Source organism: Taudactylus pleione, unplaced genomic scaffold, assembly GCF_031769625.1.
Source record: "Taudactylus pleione unplaced genomic scaffold, aTauple2 ptg000073l, whole genome shotgun sequence".
Taxonomy (NCBI): domain Eukaryota; kingdom Metazoa; phylum Chordata; class Amphibia; order Anura; family Myobatrachidae; genus Taudactylus; species Taudactylus pleione.
This window is the reverse complement of record NW_028284475.1, coordinates 1,230,404-1,246,466: the sequence shown is the minus strand read 5'-3', so window position 1 is coordinate 1,246,466 and position 16,063 is coordinate 1,230,404. Positions and strand designations below refer to the sequence as shown.

At 45.4% G+C, this 16,063-nt stretch overlaps 2 protein-coding genes across 2 annotated transcripts in view; one reads left to right on the top strand and one right to left on the bottom strand.

Moving 5' to 3' along the window:
- The first annotated feature begins 737 nt into the window (after positions 1 to 737).
- Positions 738 to 4,738, top strand: LOC148532500 (ras-related and estrogen-regulated growth inhibitor-like protein A). Its single transcript, XM_088467693.1, has 4 exons — positions 738 to 870; positions 1,146 to 1,199; positions 1,350 to 1,426; positions 2,906 to 4,738. Exons 1-4 carry the CDS (start codon positions 750 to 752, stop codon positions 3,317 to 3,319), a joined length of 666 nt encoding a protein of 221 aa, XP_088323819.1. The 5' UTR covers positions 738 to 749; the 3' UTR covers positions 3,320 to 4,738.
- A 4,272-nt stretch (positions 4,739 to 9,010) lies between these two features.
- The window catches only part of LOC148532499 (perilipin-1-like), a 44,777-nt gene continuing 37,724 nt past the window's right edge, over positions 9,011 to 16,063 (bottom strand). Inside the window, exon 6 of the mRNA XM_088467510.1 lies at positions 9,011 to 9,561. Within this exon, the coding sequence (XP_088323636.1) occupies positions 9,259 to 9,561 (303 nt within the window). The 3' untranslated portion in view covers positions 9,011 to 9,258. The remainder of the gene's footprint in view (positions 9,562 to 16,063) is intronic.

Genomic DNA, 16,063 nt, shown 5'->3' with positions numbered 1-16,063 from the left:
GGGTAAATGGCCGCCACGGCCATTTTCCAATCATTTTACAGCGCCGGACCCCTGCGCCGACGTGGGACTCCGGAGAGGTAATATTATGGGTGCAGGGTGTGCGGTGCGGGGCCCCCCTGGACCCAGGGGCCCGTGTTCCCTGCACCCATTATAGATACGCCTCTGAGCTGCGCCCAATATTGCACTTAAGCGGAATAGGTTATTTTGCAGGAGGAGATGACTGAAGTGAGTCGGGCAGGTTTTTACCGCAATTATATTCCTTTGGCTGAAGTGCGCCAAGAATTGCGCTTTTCCACCGAAGTGGGCAGAACTGGTAGTTAAGAAATACATCTCAGTAAATAGACTGGATGAGATATAAAGATAACTTATTTATTAATTAAGCGTTAATAAATGTATGGGCACCCTATTGCCCAGCGCCAACTTAAATAGCAGCATGCTGTAAATTGCTAATACTAATAATACTTTGCTCCGCTCCCCGTTACATCCGTTGTTTTGGTAAAAGGTTTTCTCTCCTGCAAAACCGCAGATTGATTTTCCTCAGTGCTCACATAAGCCTGAAATACACATGACTGGCCCCCCTGCTGGAACAAAGCTTTGGCACTTGTAAACAGCAGACCCCAAGAGGTCTCCTGTGAATGGCTGCTGGCACTGCCACTCACCCACCCATGCCCGCCCCCTCCACTATAAAGGCAGCCGCACACCAGCCCAGAGCTCATATCTCACAGCCCAGGCTAGAAACAGGATTACAAATGGTTGTACAAATCTGCTCCAGCCACCAGCAGAACACCAAGATGAATGAGATCGGCCAGCAGCTGCAGAAGGTGGAGGCCAATGTTTTGGTGCTAGGGGCGGAAAACGTGGGAAAATCCGGTACGTTTAATTATTACGCTGAGTGTGTGGTATACAGATTTGCTTTTGCCGTAATCATGCTAGATTGTCAGTTCTTCTGTCAATTTTGTTATTTATTTCATTACGAATGTACACTTAAATTGCATCAATTAAATTTACGGATTCAGATTCGTTAAGGAAAAGTTGATTATTGTATTATTATACTATTACTTCCGTTGCTTCAAAGATCATTATATTATGGTACATTGACACCTGTAGCATGCAATCTGACTTTTCCTCTTATGTTTCCCCCCCAGCGCTTACCGTTCGGTTTTTGACCCGAAGATTCATCGGAGAATATGTTGGCACAGGTAATTATTATCATATTATACAACTTTATCCCTTTGATATGTCATTTCCAGAAGGTGGATTCATTTCTCAGCCCTTTCCTTTGATGTCAGAGTTGCATTGTTATTGCCTCTGCTTTTCTAACTTTTATCTCCCCCTGTCCTTTGTTACAGAGTCCATCTACACACACAATGTCATGGTTGATGGCAGAGAGACCTTCTTCAGCATCTGGGATTCTGTCTGCCCACAGGTACGTACTTTAGCAGATTTTTTTTTTCCCTACAGGTAGTGACACCTTTTAGTGGACAAATAAAACTCGAATGCTTCTGTCACTATAAAGTCTTAACGTGAGGTCTCCCTGCAATATTGTGACACATCTCTGTGACCTAGCAAATAAATTAATCTGCGTCCAAACAGACACTACTGCCACAAATGAGTCTATATAGTTCTGATGTTGCACTTAGGGCCTGATTCAGAGCCGCTCGCTATTTGCGGTCGTTCGTTTTATAAAAAGGGGTGGCTATTCAAATGAACCGTTCGCACTTTGCGGTCTGTTCACGCCTCGAAGTGTGAACGAGCGAGCAAAACTTGCGGTTGTAATTTTGAAAAAAACGCCCCCTTGCCGCTCGCACCATACGTCATGTCCGCTATTTATTAGATTAATCGAGTACATCGTACAGCGTATGAACTGCTCGCTATTCTTGTGGTTGGTTTTTTCAACCGCTATTTTGCGAGCAGTTCTGAGTTAAAAAAAAACCAGTGACGTGGTCAATGACGCTGCTGTATTAATTATGCACACCCATAAAACGCCCGTTTTGACCTTTAAGCACGCCTGCGTTCTGTTCTCCACTCCCCATTTTCAAGCACCTTCCCCTGTTACCACCCACATACGCCTCCTTCTGTCACTCAAAGTAGCAGGCATTCGCTATATAGCGAACAAACTATTTTCGGCCGCACTGACTGGTTCGCGCATGCGTATTACAATCCGTGCGCATGTGCAGATGTGCAAACATCGTTCAGAACGAACGATCGGCCGCTTACGAGCGGCTCTGAATCAGGCCCTTAGTCAGTAGATTATCTTGTCTTCATGTCATAGGCCGGTTTAATAAGCCATTACCATCTGTTTAGGTATTAAACAATATAGATTCTGAGGTGTGCGCTAATGCCAACGCAACTGTGAATTTGTACGTTGCGGCTGTGCGAAAATATGCAAATGTGGTAGCCACCTGGGTTTGTAATGAGATACCCACCAGCGGCTTCAGATCAGTTGTTTAACAACTTTCTGTGTAACCTTATGGTCGCGCAAAATGGCCACCAGAACTGAGACGCTGGATCCATTTTTTTTCTGCGTACAGGTCTGCAGTGTCAAGTTGAGACATGTCCTGAAAACGATCGCAACACGCCTGTGTTCCAGTCGCCACCTCCCCATTGCCGCCCAAACGGTCCCGGCGTGTCAATCACTTTGCAAATAAATTAATCCTTTTCTGCAAGTGACTTTGGTAATGAAACTTGACGCATGCTTTGGTTGCTCAGAAGGATTTAGCATCGATTGATGTAGAGCAAGTCGCTGTCTTGGTGCTATTAGTTCCGGCATATCTGCCCTTTGTCAGTCAATAGTGCAAAATTAAATACAGTTAATGGGTCATATGGAACTGGTTGCAGGGAAATTGTTCTTGAATTACAAAACCTTTTCACCATACTAAATGTACTTTTGCTTCTGTGTCAACAGAACCCCAACCTGCAGACCTGCGTCAGCGAGGACCAACTGCGATGGGCCGATGGCTTCATCCTGGTCTACAGCATCTGTGACCGCGACAGCTTCAGCGTGGTGCGCCAGCAGCTCCAGCGGATCCTGCAGGTGAAGAAGCGCCATGTCTCGGCGCCCATCATCATCGTGGGGAACAAGAGGGACCTCCAGCATCGGCGAGAGGTCTCCAGCGAAGAGGGAAGGCTGCTGGCCATCTCCTCCGGCTGTGGCTTCTTCGAGATTTCGGCGGCTGAGACTTACCACGGTTCCCTGGTGGTCTTCCACCAACTGCTGGAGACGGTGCGGGAGAACAGGAGCTCCAGCAAGAAAAACACTGGCATCAAGGGCATTGTGAGGAGCATGTCCGCTGTGTTCGGGAGGAGGAGGACAGAGTGATGGGAAGAGTTGAAGCTATGATGTCTACCAGGTTACTTGCTAGCCAGTTGGACTTTACAACCAGTGACAGACTGCTCGGATTGGCACGCCACATCCAGTCCCAAAAGGCTGGGATGAGTTGGAGGCTCTGTGGCCACTGGTGGACCAGTTTGGACTGGCCTGGTGCTAAGACTTAAAGCCCTTCGTGATGGACCTCTTCTCCTTGTACAAGACAGAGTGATGGACTTGATTGCTTTTAAAGGAAACAAATGGACAATGAGTAGACTTTATCAGAAGCCACCCGCCCCTTATGTTGCAGAGGCTTTGGGGATGGCTTATGAACTGTCCCCGGAGCTGCCCTTGTTTCCACTCGTGTCCTCGGGTCACCTCAGCAGCCGGGCAACCTATGTTTCTCCAGCTATGGGACTCTGATATCCTGCTGCAGCAGTTTCATTGTCCTGTTCTTGCCCGTCTGTCCCATTACGGAACACAGGCCGGGTGGAATTCAGACTTTGATGCAATCCTTTCAGAGCATTCTGCTGGCACAGGGCAGTGCCACGCGCCTGGCCTGCATTCATCTGTAGTCTGCTGTGCTCAGCGCTCACAGGCCTCCCCTCGCCCAGTTGTCAGTGGACGTGTAGCCTCCCAAGGATGCACTGGGGATGGACAATGACTCATTAAAGGGCTCATCCACCTGAGATTGCAACGTCTATCTCTTGCATGCAATGACAACTGTAACAAACCAGGTCTTTAGAAAGTCAAGCCCCATACTGGCGGGTGTAGGAGTGTTATTTGCACTAGATGGGAGATTGTTTGGTTCTGCCCTGCCTTCTATAGTACTCCTGTAACAACAACTAATAAATTATGTGACCCCCCCCCCCCCAAACACCCTGCCCCCCTCTCCTTAGAGCGGGGTGTAGAAGATATTTCCATTCCCTCAAACATCAGATAAAGTGCACTTCTCTATTTGAGTAATTGCACTGATTTGCATCCAACCCATCAATCCACTACCGATATGGCTGAGGCATGTGCGCCTCACTGTGCCTCATGCCTCGGTGGTATCAACAAAATCCTGGGAAGCCAATTCCTTTTAAGCTCACACAATATGGCAGCCTCCACACTAAGGGCGGACAATTTTTTACCATTCGTGTGTCGGGTGGCAAAATGTGAGGTCACAGGTCATGACACCTTTACCAAAAAAACAACAACGTTTCACCATCAGATCTGCTGTGTCGCAAGGATTTAGTTGTTGTTTAATAAATGTGCATATCTGAACGAGATAAAGTGGGAGGAAATATTGCAGCTAATTGTAAATAATGTATATACAGGTGTATAAATATAGGGCTTGATAAATTATTTTAAAGGGGCGGGCGAAATGATGTTTACAGGGACAGTTTTATTTATTTTATCCAGACATGTAAATTATATTTCTGAAAGAAAAAAAAAATATATTTTTTTTGCAAATAAAAAAATTCAAGTTGAAAATATATCTGATTTCTGTTTTTATTCATCTTCGTGTTGAATTTTGCTGATTGCTATGACGTCCTTTGATTCACTGAGAGGAGGATGGCGATCTTATGTAACCATCCCTCTGTATGTACAATAGTAAAGGCTGATATTATATAACACAGTAGTATCTATTATTATTGAGTGTGTATACCATAAAGCACAACTCCACAGACCTCCACTGGTTAACCTGTTACAGGCATTTATCAAAACTCAGAGAGAGATAAAAATTGTGAGAGAAAGGACCAACCGATCCATTCCAAATACAGTCTGCAAAACCTAAGTTAGCAGCTGATTGGTTGGTACTTTATTTTTCACAATTGTATCTTTCATCAAACTTTGATAAATGCCAGGCTTAATATATACATCATTCCCTTTTTTTATCACCTGCTTAAAACAAATTCAAAGCTGGCGTTACAGCGAGGATGCAGGAATATATATACAACTGTAATGCACATTTTATGCAGAGAATAGATCTGGTGTAAAGAAGGAGCAATGTATTATGCATTATAATGTGCAATATAAACTGCTTACAGACACAGAATAGACATGAAGGAGCTTGTCTGGTAAATCTGGAGCCAAGTGCAGACAGGTGGTGTAACCCATAGCAACGCCACTTTTCATGAGGTTATTAGTTGGCTGATAAAAGCTGTTGTCTGTTTGCTCTAAAGTGCATTAGAAAGTGTCATAAAAATGAATATGTATCAATAATTGCAGTAGTATATACAGGGCCTTTAGCCACAGAGCTTGCAATCTGACTGGGAAACGGGGAAATGAAGAGCAATTAATATTGGTCTGCTAATATAAAGCACACTATGACATTACATTGTAGGCCTATTCATTAATAGCCATGGATAAACCAGGGCCGAAACGAGGATATCCGTCACCCGGTGCAAGGCAGCAATTTTGTGCCCCCTCCCTTCCTGTACCTGGAGTTTGTCCTTGCTCCTCCATAAGGCAGTGCACTACTCAGACGTCCCTGGTATAGTGACTTACATTATACCACACACCATAATGCCCATTACACATTATGTCACACACTGTAATGCCTATTACTCAAGTGCCACTTGCATATTTGCCCAACACCATTTTATACCCCACAGTAGGTCTTCTAATTACTTTAAAATTACCTGCTCGATGTCAGGGGTTACATGCTCGTTGCCATGGGGTTTCATGCTTGTTGCCAGGGGGTTACATGCTTGTTGCCAGGGGGTTACATGCTTGTTGCCAGGGGGTTACATGCTTGTTGCCAGGGGGTTACATGCTTGTTGCCAGGGGGTTTATGCTCGTTGCCAGGGGGTTTATGCTCGTTGCCAGGGGTTTCATGCTCATTGCCAGGGGTTACATGCTTGTTGCCAGGGGTGACATGCTCGATGCCATGGGGTTTATGCTCATTGCCATGGTGTTTCATTCTCGTTGCCAGGGGGCTTTCAGCATCTTCTCCCGGCAGTGCCAGCGTTCCTGGTGCTGGGAACGCTGTGTGCATTGCGCTGGCCTAACAGACACTAGAGGTTCAGTAGGACCTCTAGCATCTGTCTCCTCCTAGGCGGCGGCCATTTTTGGATGGTCGTTTTCAGCAGATTCCATGCAGATGGCTAGTCCGCATGGAATCGGCTGAAAACGGCCATCCAAAAATGGCCGCCGCAAAGGAGGAGACAGACACTAGAGGGCCAGTAAGAACCTCTAGCATTTGTCTCATCTTTGGCGGCGGCCAATTTTGGATGGCCGTTTTCTGAATCTGCACCCCCAAGCCACCTCGAGTCACCTTTTTTCACCCCCTGCAATCCGGCACCCGGTGCAGGTGCACCTCAAGCCCCCCCCTAGTTGCGGCCCTGGATAAACTGATTATCAACTCACAGTAGGGCTGTGTGTGCAGAAATACCTCACTGTATAAGACTATATAAGGTGCCAAGGTGTGCACAGCACCTTACAGAAAAGGTAAAGAAGGGTCACTGCCCTGAAGAGCTTGCAATCTAATACCCCTTTTACACCAGAGCTAAAACCTGGGTTATCGCAGGGTTAACCCGGGCAGCTCCCTGGTGTAAAAGGGGAGAGGGTTGGATCGTCGGGTCGAGTGACCCGGCAATCCAACCCAGGTAACTAGCAGGGTTTAACACGGGCGTAGCCCATGAAACCCTGCTGTGAGAACAGCGCACTCCGGGTCACGATGACCAGGAGTGCGCTGCAAGCCGGCCGATTGGTCCGGCTTCAGTGGCGTTTGGAGATGACATCCTCTCCAAGCGTCCACTTTCATGCCGGTAAAGCTGGGTCTATGCAGACCCGACTGCGGTGCGAGCGGCGCCAACTCGGGAATATCCCGAGTCGGCACCGACTAAATTCTGGGTCTGATACGGATAGGAACTCTGTTCCAACTCTGGGTCAGACCCGGAATTTAGGTGGAAAAGGGGTATAAATAGTCAGTGGGAGCCTTAAAGCAGGAAAAAGCAAGGTAACAAGTGCGGAGGCTTGGAACAGCTGCAGTGATTGAAGCCGAGGACATGACCGTCTCATAGCTCTTACTAGTCCCGATTTTGGCCCATGGAAAGTTGGCACAGTGGGCGTGGGTTGGATCTGCATCCACACTTCATAGGGGTCCTGTAACATCAAACCTTTCTCTGTTTTACAATATGACTACTGAGATTTATGTGGCTCGGGGCATTAGGTTCATCTGGCTGATTGAATGGTAAATCCATGAATGGGCTCAATTAAAATGCAGACTTAATTACAGCCGACATGTTTTGGGCTCGGCTGGTATAATGAGTTCACATTAACATTTAATTCTCGTTAACAAGTCATTGTGGTCTTTATTTAAGCCGGCTATTCATCTGACAACCTAACCCTGCCCATGTTAGGTGAGCTGGGTGGGGTGGTGTTTGTTATAGCACTGATTATATGTAGATAAGGTGGGAATTGCATTATTACCTCTAATGAGGGATCATTATGAAAGATGCAGCATGGAGGTAAATGCTCAACTGCCTGGAAAACATCATATTGAGTTATGCACATAGATGGTCTGCTCAGCACACGGTATGGTGCACCAGTGTACCGTGCTCTGGAGAAATGCTTCGGTTTGTGTTTAGCCTAATCTATATTACATTGTAATTTTGTGAGCAGGGCCCTCGTATCTCTTTGTCTGTTATTACCCAGTCTTATTACTATTTTGTTCCCAATTGCAAAGTGCAACAGATTATGGCAGCGTTAAATAATTAACGGTTAATAAATAATAATGGAAAACGTGAGTCTGGAAACGCGCCAGTACATCTGTAAGGCACAAAAAAACACAGGTTGAGATCTGCCAACCCACATCTAGTGTATGGGGGAATTGGCTTTGCTGGACAGCAAAAATCACAAATAAAAATGTGCAACCCCCCCCCTATCCTCTCATATTATTAACAGCTGCATAAAACTAGAAAAGCTGGTGCGGGAACTCAAATTCAAATGTCTGCTTAGCGACCAACTCTGGTGCACACACACTGGTAGGAACCTAGGTGACCCTGCACACAGCAATGTATATGGGTGCCCAGAGGTGAACCAGTGATGACATCACTGACAGTGCAGCCTATTCAGCCACTAGAAACTAATGACATCACTGACTATGCAGCCTATCCATTCACTAAGAACCATACATTACTGAGAGTACAGCCTAGCCAGTCACTAGTAACCAGTGACATCACTGAGAATGCAGTCTATCCAATCACTAAGGGCCAGTGACATCACTGTGAATGCAGTCTATCCAGTCACTAGGAGCCAGTGACATCACTAAAAATGCAGTCTATGCATTCACACTAGTAGCCAGTGACATCACTGACAATGCAGCCTATCCAGTCACTAATAACCAGTGACATCACTGAGAATGCAGTCTATCCAATCACTAAGGGCCAGTGACATCACTGTGAATGCAGTCTATCCAGTCACTAGGAACCAGTGACATCACTGAGAGTGCAGCCTATCCAGTCACTAAGAACCAGTGACATCACTGAGAATGCTGCTTATCCCGTCATTGGGAACCAGTGAAATCACAGTGACCCAGAAACCAACTGCATTGGCTAGTAGGTTGGCAGTTGCCACTGTCCGTACATATTAATAATTGATTATTTTTTATTTCTTTAGCCAGCAATCAAGTACTATTGAGGCACATTGACATACACTAGTTTAATAGATGGTTTTATTAACTCATATTTTTTTTCTTAATATATAGTTATTTTTTTTATCTGTTTGTTGAATGCGTAAGCGGTATTTTGATTTCTATATTTCGGATTTGCTCATTTCCAGAGGTCTCTGCAAATCTTGTAACTTGTTTATTTGCTCTCTCCCCATTAAGACATATATTTCATTTTGGGGCCATAGACATCTATTTTCATTAGCATGTAACTGATAATAAATCTGAAAGACATGTTTGCGTGAAGACAAGTTATAATGGTTGGTTTAAGTCACCAGTCAAGGACAAAATCCACCTAGTCCTCCTGGATCCGGGAAGGGTTGAGAAATCCATCGAGGCTTTTTCTCCTCACTACCCTGGCTCCATCCCTCCTGTCCTCTGCTTCGGAGAAGTATTGTTTATTGTTCGTGGTGCTTTCAAAGATGGACACACCACCACCAGGTTGAGAGTTCAGTAAACGCCTCTTGCCTGGAGAAGGTCCCCGCCGAAATGAAGAGTCCATCTTGCTCTTCTTAGTATTGGCTTTCTGATTTGGGTCTTCTTTGGAAACATTTTGGAAAAAAATAGCCCCAATGGCCGTGTCGACAAGTCTCATTAGCTAAACAAAATAGAGAAGAAGACAGTTGTTAAATATTCAAAATGCAAAAAGTCTTACAAAAGTTTAAATAAGTTTAAAAACAGCACAAGTTTAAAAAAAAAAACAGAAATTATCACAGACAAGAAACTTTGTGAAGACCACCTTGGTGTAGACATCATCTGAACTTAAAACCATCCAACGTGAAGCATCTGGTCTGGTACTAGACGTCGTGTTGAGATCCGTGGATGTAGACCACTCTTTCAAATCATCATATGCATTGACAAGAAGCAGGTTGGAGACCCTATTAAAGGTCCTTTCCTACCACAATAATGGAAGTTGTTCTGTTACCCCTGCTTTGGCCAGTATCCATCCTTACTTCACTACCAGAAAACAGATCATTTCTTGGTGTTGGGGATTCTAGACAATAAGCAAATGAGTCTGGTCACAGACTTTAAAACCTGTGTGTTTGATCTGATTGTCAAAGTTGAAGACCCCATGCAAGTCCGTGAGTAAGGACAATGACCAAACACACTTTTTTGGACTGGAACAATTAAAAATCCAAAGAGATTCTAAAGGTGCCCACACATATACCGATGTGCTCACGATCAGCCGATGTGCACGATTTGTGTACGATTTCCCTTGAAACTCTCCCCGGCAGCTCTCCACATGATATGCACACGATTTGGTGTCCAATCTTCAAACGATCTCTCCTGCAGTCAGACTTTTTACAGTGCATTGTGTCCTAGATTGTCAGATCTGCCCTACTGCACGGCAGATCTGAAGATGCGATGTGCGACCAGCGGGGACGCGCATCGCATCGTGATCGTGAGTGGGGACTCACGATTTCCTCACGATTTGGCCATATTTTACACGATCTGTCATTCCAATGTGTCGGAATCGGCCAGATCGCGTAAAATGTCGCTATATGTGTGGGCACCTAAACTGTTCTGTCCCTGGCTTGAGCCAATTTAGTCTACACCTGACAATTTGTCTAATGGTATAGTGTAAGGCTATCTTTCGCAGGACATAAATTGCAAATAATCACACCACTGAAATAAATAGAGCTTCTTCTAAACTTCAGAAGTTTTATGTCAAAATGCAGCTTCTTCATTGTCATACGAGTCCGTCGGACCCCTATAGCGTCCACATCTGGTCTCTACCTGCTAACTGCTGTGCAAGTGGCCGTCTTACATCCTAGTCACAGGAACGGACACTCAATAGGAGATACTGATGAAAACATTGACAAATAGGTAAATATTTCACATTTAATCATTTGAGCTAATTTTTATGTTTACCTGGGAGTAGCATCAATCAAAATATATGAATGAATCTGGATGCATTGCAACCAGTAGATCACAGTTTATTCTTCCAGCCTGCAGAAGTCGCTCTTGCTGTTTATAAGGAACCAAAGTCACAAGGCTCATTTATAAACCCACATAAAACACAGGACCATATTGCTTCTAAATTTGCATAAGTACGCCTGTTTACCGCGCAAAAGTGCTTTTCAAGCCGCACATCCACTTCCTGGTCTTCTGTACTGCCCCGCGAAGAGCAATCTGCACTTAGTTCTGGATGTTTGCTGATCCTCTTGCAAATATGGAATGTCAGGCGATCTCATGGATTTCTGAGAGCCCACAGAATGGTGGGTAAAGTGGGCGGGGTAAAGGAAAAGTGGCGCGTTTCGCATCTTTACAGGCATAAAAAGGTTCCTTTTTTAGGGTGCATGGGGAGACATTTAATATACTGGGGTGACCTTATTGCGCCTTGGTGGTACTGAAAGCCATCCACCCCAAATCTCAACAGGTTTGTGGCCATCATATTTCTGAAATTGTGTCTAATTTTGAATTGGTTCGAAACTTTTTATGTATCTTTTATGTTTGTATTTGTATTTTAACTGGTGTGCCCCTCTACGCCCCAGGAAACAACTTTTGAATAAGCTTCTATAAGAGAGAAACATATCGCTGTTGGGCACCAGAGGATATTAAGTATACCTAAGTCGGACACTAAGTATATCTTAAACTTAAATGCACCTTATTTTGCTGTGACGCAACAACGTTCCAAAAGGTAATAGAAGGCCTAACTATATACTTGAAGGAAACATTCTCTGCCGTCAAAGGTCCGCTAGACTCATTTATTACAGAAGATTACAGCATCACAAAATGTACTGTGCAATACTTAGTACGTGGTACTGCAATACAGTATTTTGGAGATTATGATGGTTGTTGCATCAACACCTCAAGAGACATAAACAAAGCAAATATACAGACGTGGCTGAAGTGGTCTCTACTGCATCCTGGGAGCTAATTATTCACCATAATAGGAGACATTGTGCTTGGCCAGGTTAAACCGTCTCCCTTGGGTCACTCACACACCGTATACACAGCAACCTCGCAAAGAGACTTCATTTCCTTCAATTACCCACAGACACACAGTAGTGATGTAACCCACTACACAAAGCACGCGCTCCTGTGCAGAAGGGGCTGGGGGCTAAAATCGGGTTCATTCAAACTGAGAATAAGGCTTGTCTTAAAGGGACTCCAAATAAACCAGTGGTGGCCAAACTCAGTCCTCGAGAGCTACCAACAGTTCACGTTTTCCAGGTCTCCTCACAGAATCACAAGTGAAATAATTAGCTCCACCTATGGATCTTTCAAGACAGTGAGTAATGACTACACCTGTGCACCTGCTGGGTGACCTGGGATATGTGTCAGTGAGTAATGATTACACCTGTGCACCTGCTGGGTGACCTGGGAAATGTGTCAGTGAGTAATGACTACACCTGTGCACCTGCTGGGTGACCTGGGAAATGTGTCAGTGAGTAATGACTACACCTGTGCTCCTGCTGGGTGACCTGGGATATGTGTCAGTGAGTAATGACTACACCTGTGCACCTGCTGGGTGACCTGGGAAATGTGTCAGTGAGTAATGACTACACCTGTGCTCCTGCTGGGTGACCTGGGATATGTGTCAGTGAGTAATGAGTACACCTGTGCACCTGCTGGGTGACCTGGGATATGTGAGTAATGATTACACCTGTGCTCCTGCTGGGTGACCTGGGATATGTGTCAGTGAGTAATGACTACACCTGTGCACCTGCTGGGTGACCTGGGATATGTGTCAGTGAGTAATGACTACACCTGTGCACCTGCTGGGTGACCTGGGATATGTGTCAGTGAGTAATGACTACACCTGTGCACCTGCTGGGTGACCTGGGAAATGTGTCAGTGAGTAATGACTACACCTGTGCTCCTGCTGGGTGACCTGGGATATGTGTCAGTGAGTAATGACTACACCTGTGCACCTGCTGGGTGACCTGGGATATGTGTCAGTGAGTAATGACTACACCTGTGCACCTGCTGGGTGACCTGGGAAATGTGTCAGTGAGTAATGACTACACCTGTGTTCCTGCTGGGTGACCTGGGATATGTGTCAGTGAGTAATGACTACACCTGTGCACCTGCTGGGTGACCTGGGAACTGTGTCAGTGAGTAATGATTACACCTGTGCACCTGCTGGGTGACCTGGGATATGTGTCAGTGAGTAATGACTACACCTGTGCACCTGCTGGGTGACCTGGGGAATGTGTCAGTGAGTAATGACTACACCTGTGCACCTGCTGGGTGACCTGGGGAATGTGTCAGTGAGTAATGACTACACCTGTGCACCTGCTGGGTGACCTGGGAAATGTGTCAGTGAGTAATGATTACACCTGTGCTCCTGCTGGGTGACCTGGGAAATGTGTCAGTGAGTAATGACTACACCTGTGCTCCTGCTGGGTGACCTGGGATATGAGTCAGTGAGTAATGATTACACCTGTGCTCCTGCTGGGTGACCTGGGACATGTGTCAGTGAGTAATTACTACACCTGTGCACCTGCTGGGTGACCTAGGATGTGTGTCAGTGAGTAATGATTACACCTGTGCACCTGCTGGGTGACCTGGGAAATGTGTCAGTGAGTAATGACTACACCTGTGCACCTGCTGGGTGACCTGGGAAATGTGTCAATGTGTAATGATTACACCTGTGTACCTGCTGGGTGACCTGGGATATGTGTAAGTGAGTAATGATTACAACTGTGCACCTGCTGGGTGACCTGGGACATGTGTCAGTGAGTAATGACTACACCTGTGCACCTGCTGGGTGACCTGGGAAATGTGTCAGTGAGTAATGACTACACCTGTGCTCCTGCTGGGTGACCTGGGATATGTGTCAGTGAGTAATGACTACACCTGTGCACCTGCTGGGTGACCTGGGGAATGTGTCAGTGAGTAATGACTACACCTGTGCACCTGCTGGGTGACCTGGGGAATGTGTCAGTGAGTAATGACTACACCTGTGCTCCTGCTGGGTGACCTGGGAAATGTGTCAGTGAGTAATGACTACACCTGTGCTCCTGCTGGGTGACCTGGGATATGTGTCAGTGAGTAATGACTACACCTGTGCACCTGCTGGGTGACCTGGGAAATGTGTCAGTGAGTAATGACTACACCTGTGCACCTGCTGGGTGACCTGGGAAATGTGTCAATGTGTAATGATTACACCTGTGTACCTGCTGGGTGACCTGGGATATGTGTAAGTGAGTAATGATTACACCTGTGCACCTGCTGGGTGACCTGGGAAATGTGTCAGTGAGTAATGACTACACCTGTGCACCTGCTGGGTGACCTGGGAAATGTGTCAATGTGTAATGATTACACCTGTGTACCTGCTGGGTGACCTGGGATATGTGTCAGTGAGTAATGACTACACCTGTGCACCTGCTGGGTGACCTGGGATATGTGTCAGTGAGTAATGAATACACCGGGAAATGTGAATTGTTGGTAGATCTCGAGGACCGAGTTTGGCCACCCCTGAAATAAACTATATTTAATGCATTTGGTTATATACTATGGAATAACCAAGTTATGTACCATAGGTGCTAGTTGTGCAAAGTTCAGGGGCCTGCGAGACCAGGGGCCCGCTAAGCGTGATTAGCGCACTCATATATATATTTTTTATTTTTGCTGCACTGGAGCCACATTCACTACAGCAGATGAATCTCATTCAAACATTATTTATCATGGACACTTTTGTCAGCAATATTTTTCTCTCTAAATGAACCTGTAATGTATCCTTCAGCCCCACAGACCAGGCTGCCCGAGGCAGCTGCCTCATTATTCTATTTGCTAATGTCTGCGATGTGCCCAGTGTTTAATCATAAATGGTATCTATCTATGTATCCGTCCTTATAGTATTGAGCTGGGTTATTGTTCACCCTGTTCTCTGACTAATGTCCCCTAAATCTTCCCATGTTCTCTGACTAATGTCCCCTAAATCTTCCCATGTTCTCTGGCTTTCCAGTTCCGTATAAAAGTGTGTCCCCTCTCCCATTATCCGCAGCTATTTCCATCGGTGCCACGGGCAGAAGGCTGTCATTAATTGCAGTCATTTTAGCCTCTGGTTATGTAATCGGAAGCACAGCGTGTTCCAAGCTCAACTTCTGAAGTCCCAGCTGTTACAGAGCAAGCGGAAAGGACATGATGTCTGTCTCAGAGCCCAGGTTAGAGTGCAAGCTCCCTGGCCAAGCCTGAGTTCTTGCGCATCTATATGTGCTGTTTACTTTGTCTAATTTACTAACAGTGGAAGCAAATTGTGAAAAATAATATATTTGTAATCTACAGTACAGGAGAGTAAATTGCTGTTGGCACAGAAAGTCAGCCCAGAGCCACTTTTGCAGGCTGAGTCACTGACTTTGATCAATAATAACAATATTAATAACTGAAATGACCGGCCAGGTAGATAACTGCACTGTTAGAGAAGTATTCTGCTTCATTCTGTGAGTGAGAAGGGTCTCGGTCTCTCCTGTGCAGATGAGCAAATTAGCGACATGATAAAAAAAATCTTAATCTAATGATAATTGTGCCAAATCAATACACAAGTATCAGTCATATACCGATACAATCAATATATGGTCGATCTGTAACCTTCAATCATCTATCCCTATACTGGTGTGTGCCACAGTTCTCAGGGTGTGGGCAGGAGTCTGGGGAAGCGTCAGTAGTGCTAGACACACCCCTGTACTGTGGCCACTCCCACTGCGACATGAGCGAGTCCCTAACATGAAGTAGCCCTGGTGTGGCTGTATCCTGCTTTAGATGAGGTTAAATGTTGGGTTGCAATCCTTACCCTATATTTCCCGATCTTATTGCCCTATACCTTTATTAAGGTACAGAGATTCGCATCGTTACACTGCAGAAATGAAGGATATTAGATACAGAGGTAAAATGTTACCTCTCTAGCTGGTTATATCCGTATTAGACATGTAACATTATTTAATATCTGTCTCCAAATGGTCAGAATATAATTGTGATCTGCTAATTAGCAGAGGAGGAAATACAAACTGCGTAATCCTTCCTGTTGCATTATCTGCTATTAACACCTTTATAAACACCGCTAAGCAATGGAAAAGTCCCAACTCATTTCTCATTCAGTAATCGCTCATTTCCCAGAAGCCTCTGCTAGTGTTCATTGAAAGGAAAATTCC

Bases quoted from the DNA above. Each gene is read 5' to 3' on its own strand.
- LOC148532500 (XM_088467693.1), top strand. From the start codon at position 750: ATGGTTGTACAAATCTGCTCCAGCCACCAGCAGAACACCAAGATGAAT. The intron at 871-1,145 runs GTACGTTTAATT...TTTCCCCCCCAG, and splicing joins GGAAAACGTGGGAAAATCCG to CGCTTACCGTTCGGTTTTTG. The intron at 1,427-2,905 runs GTACGTACTTTA...CTGTGTCAACAG, and splicing joins GGGATTCTGTCTGCCCACAG to AACCCCAACCTGCAGACCTG.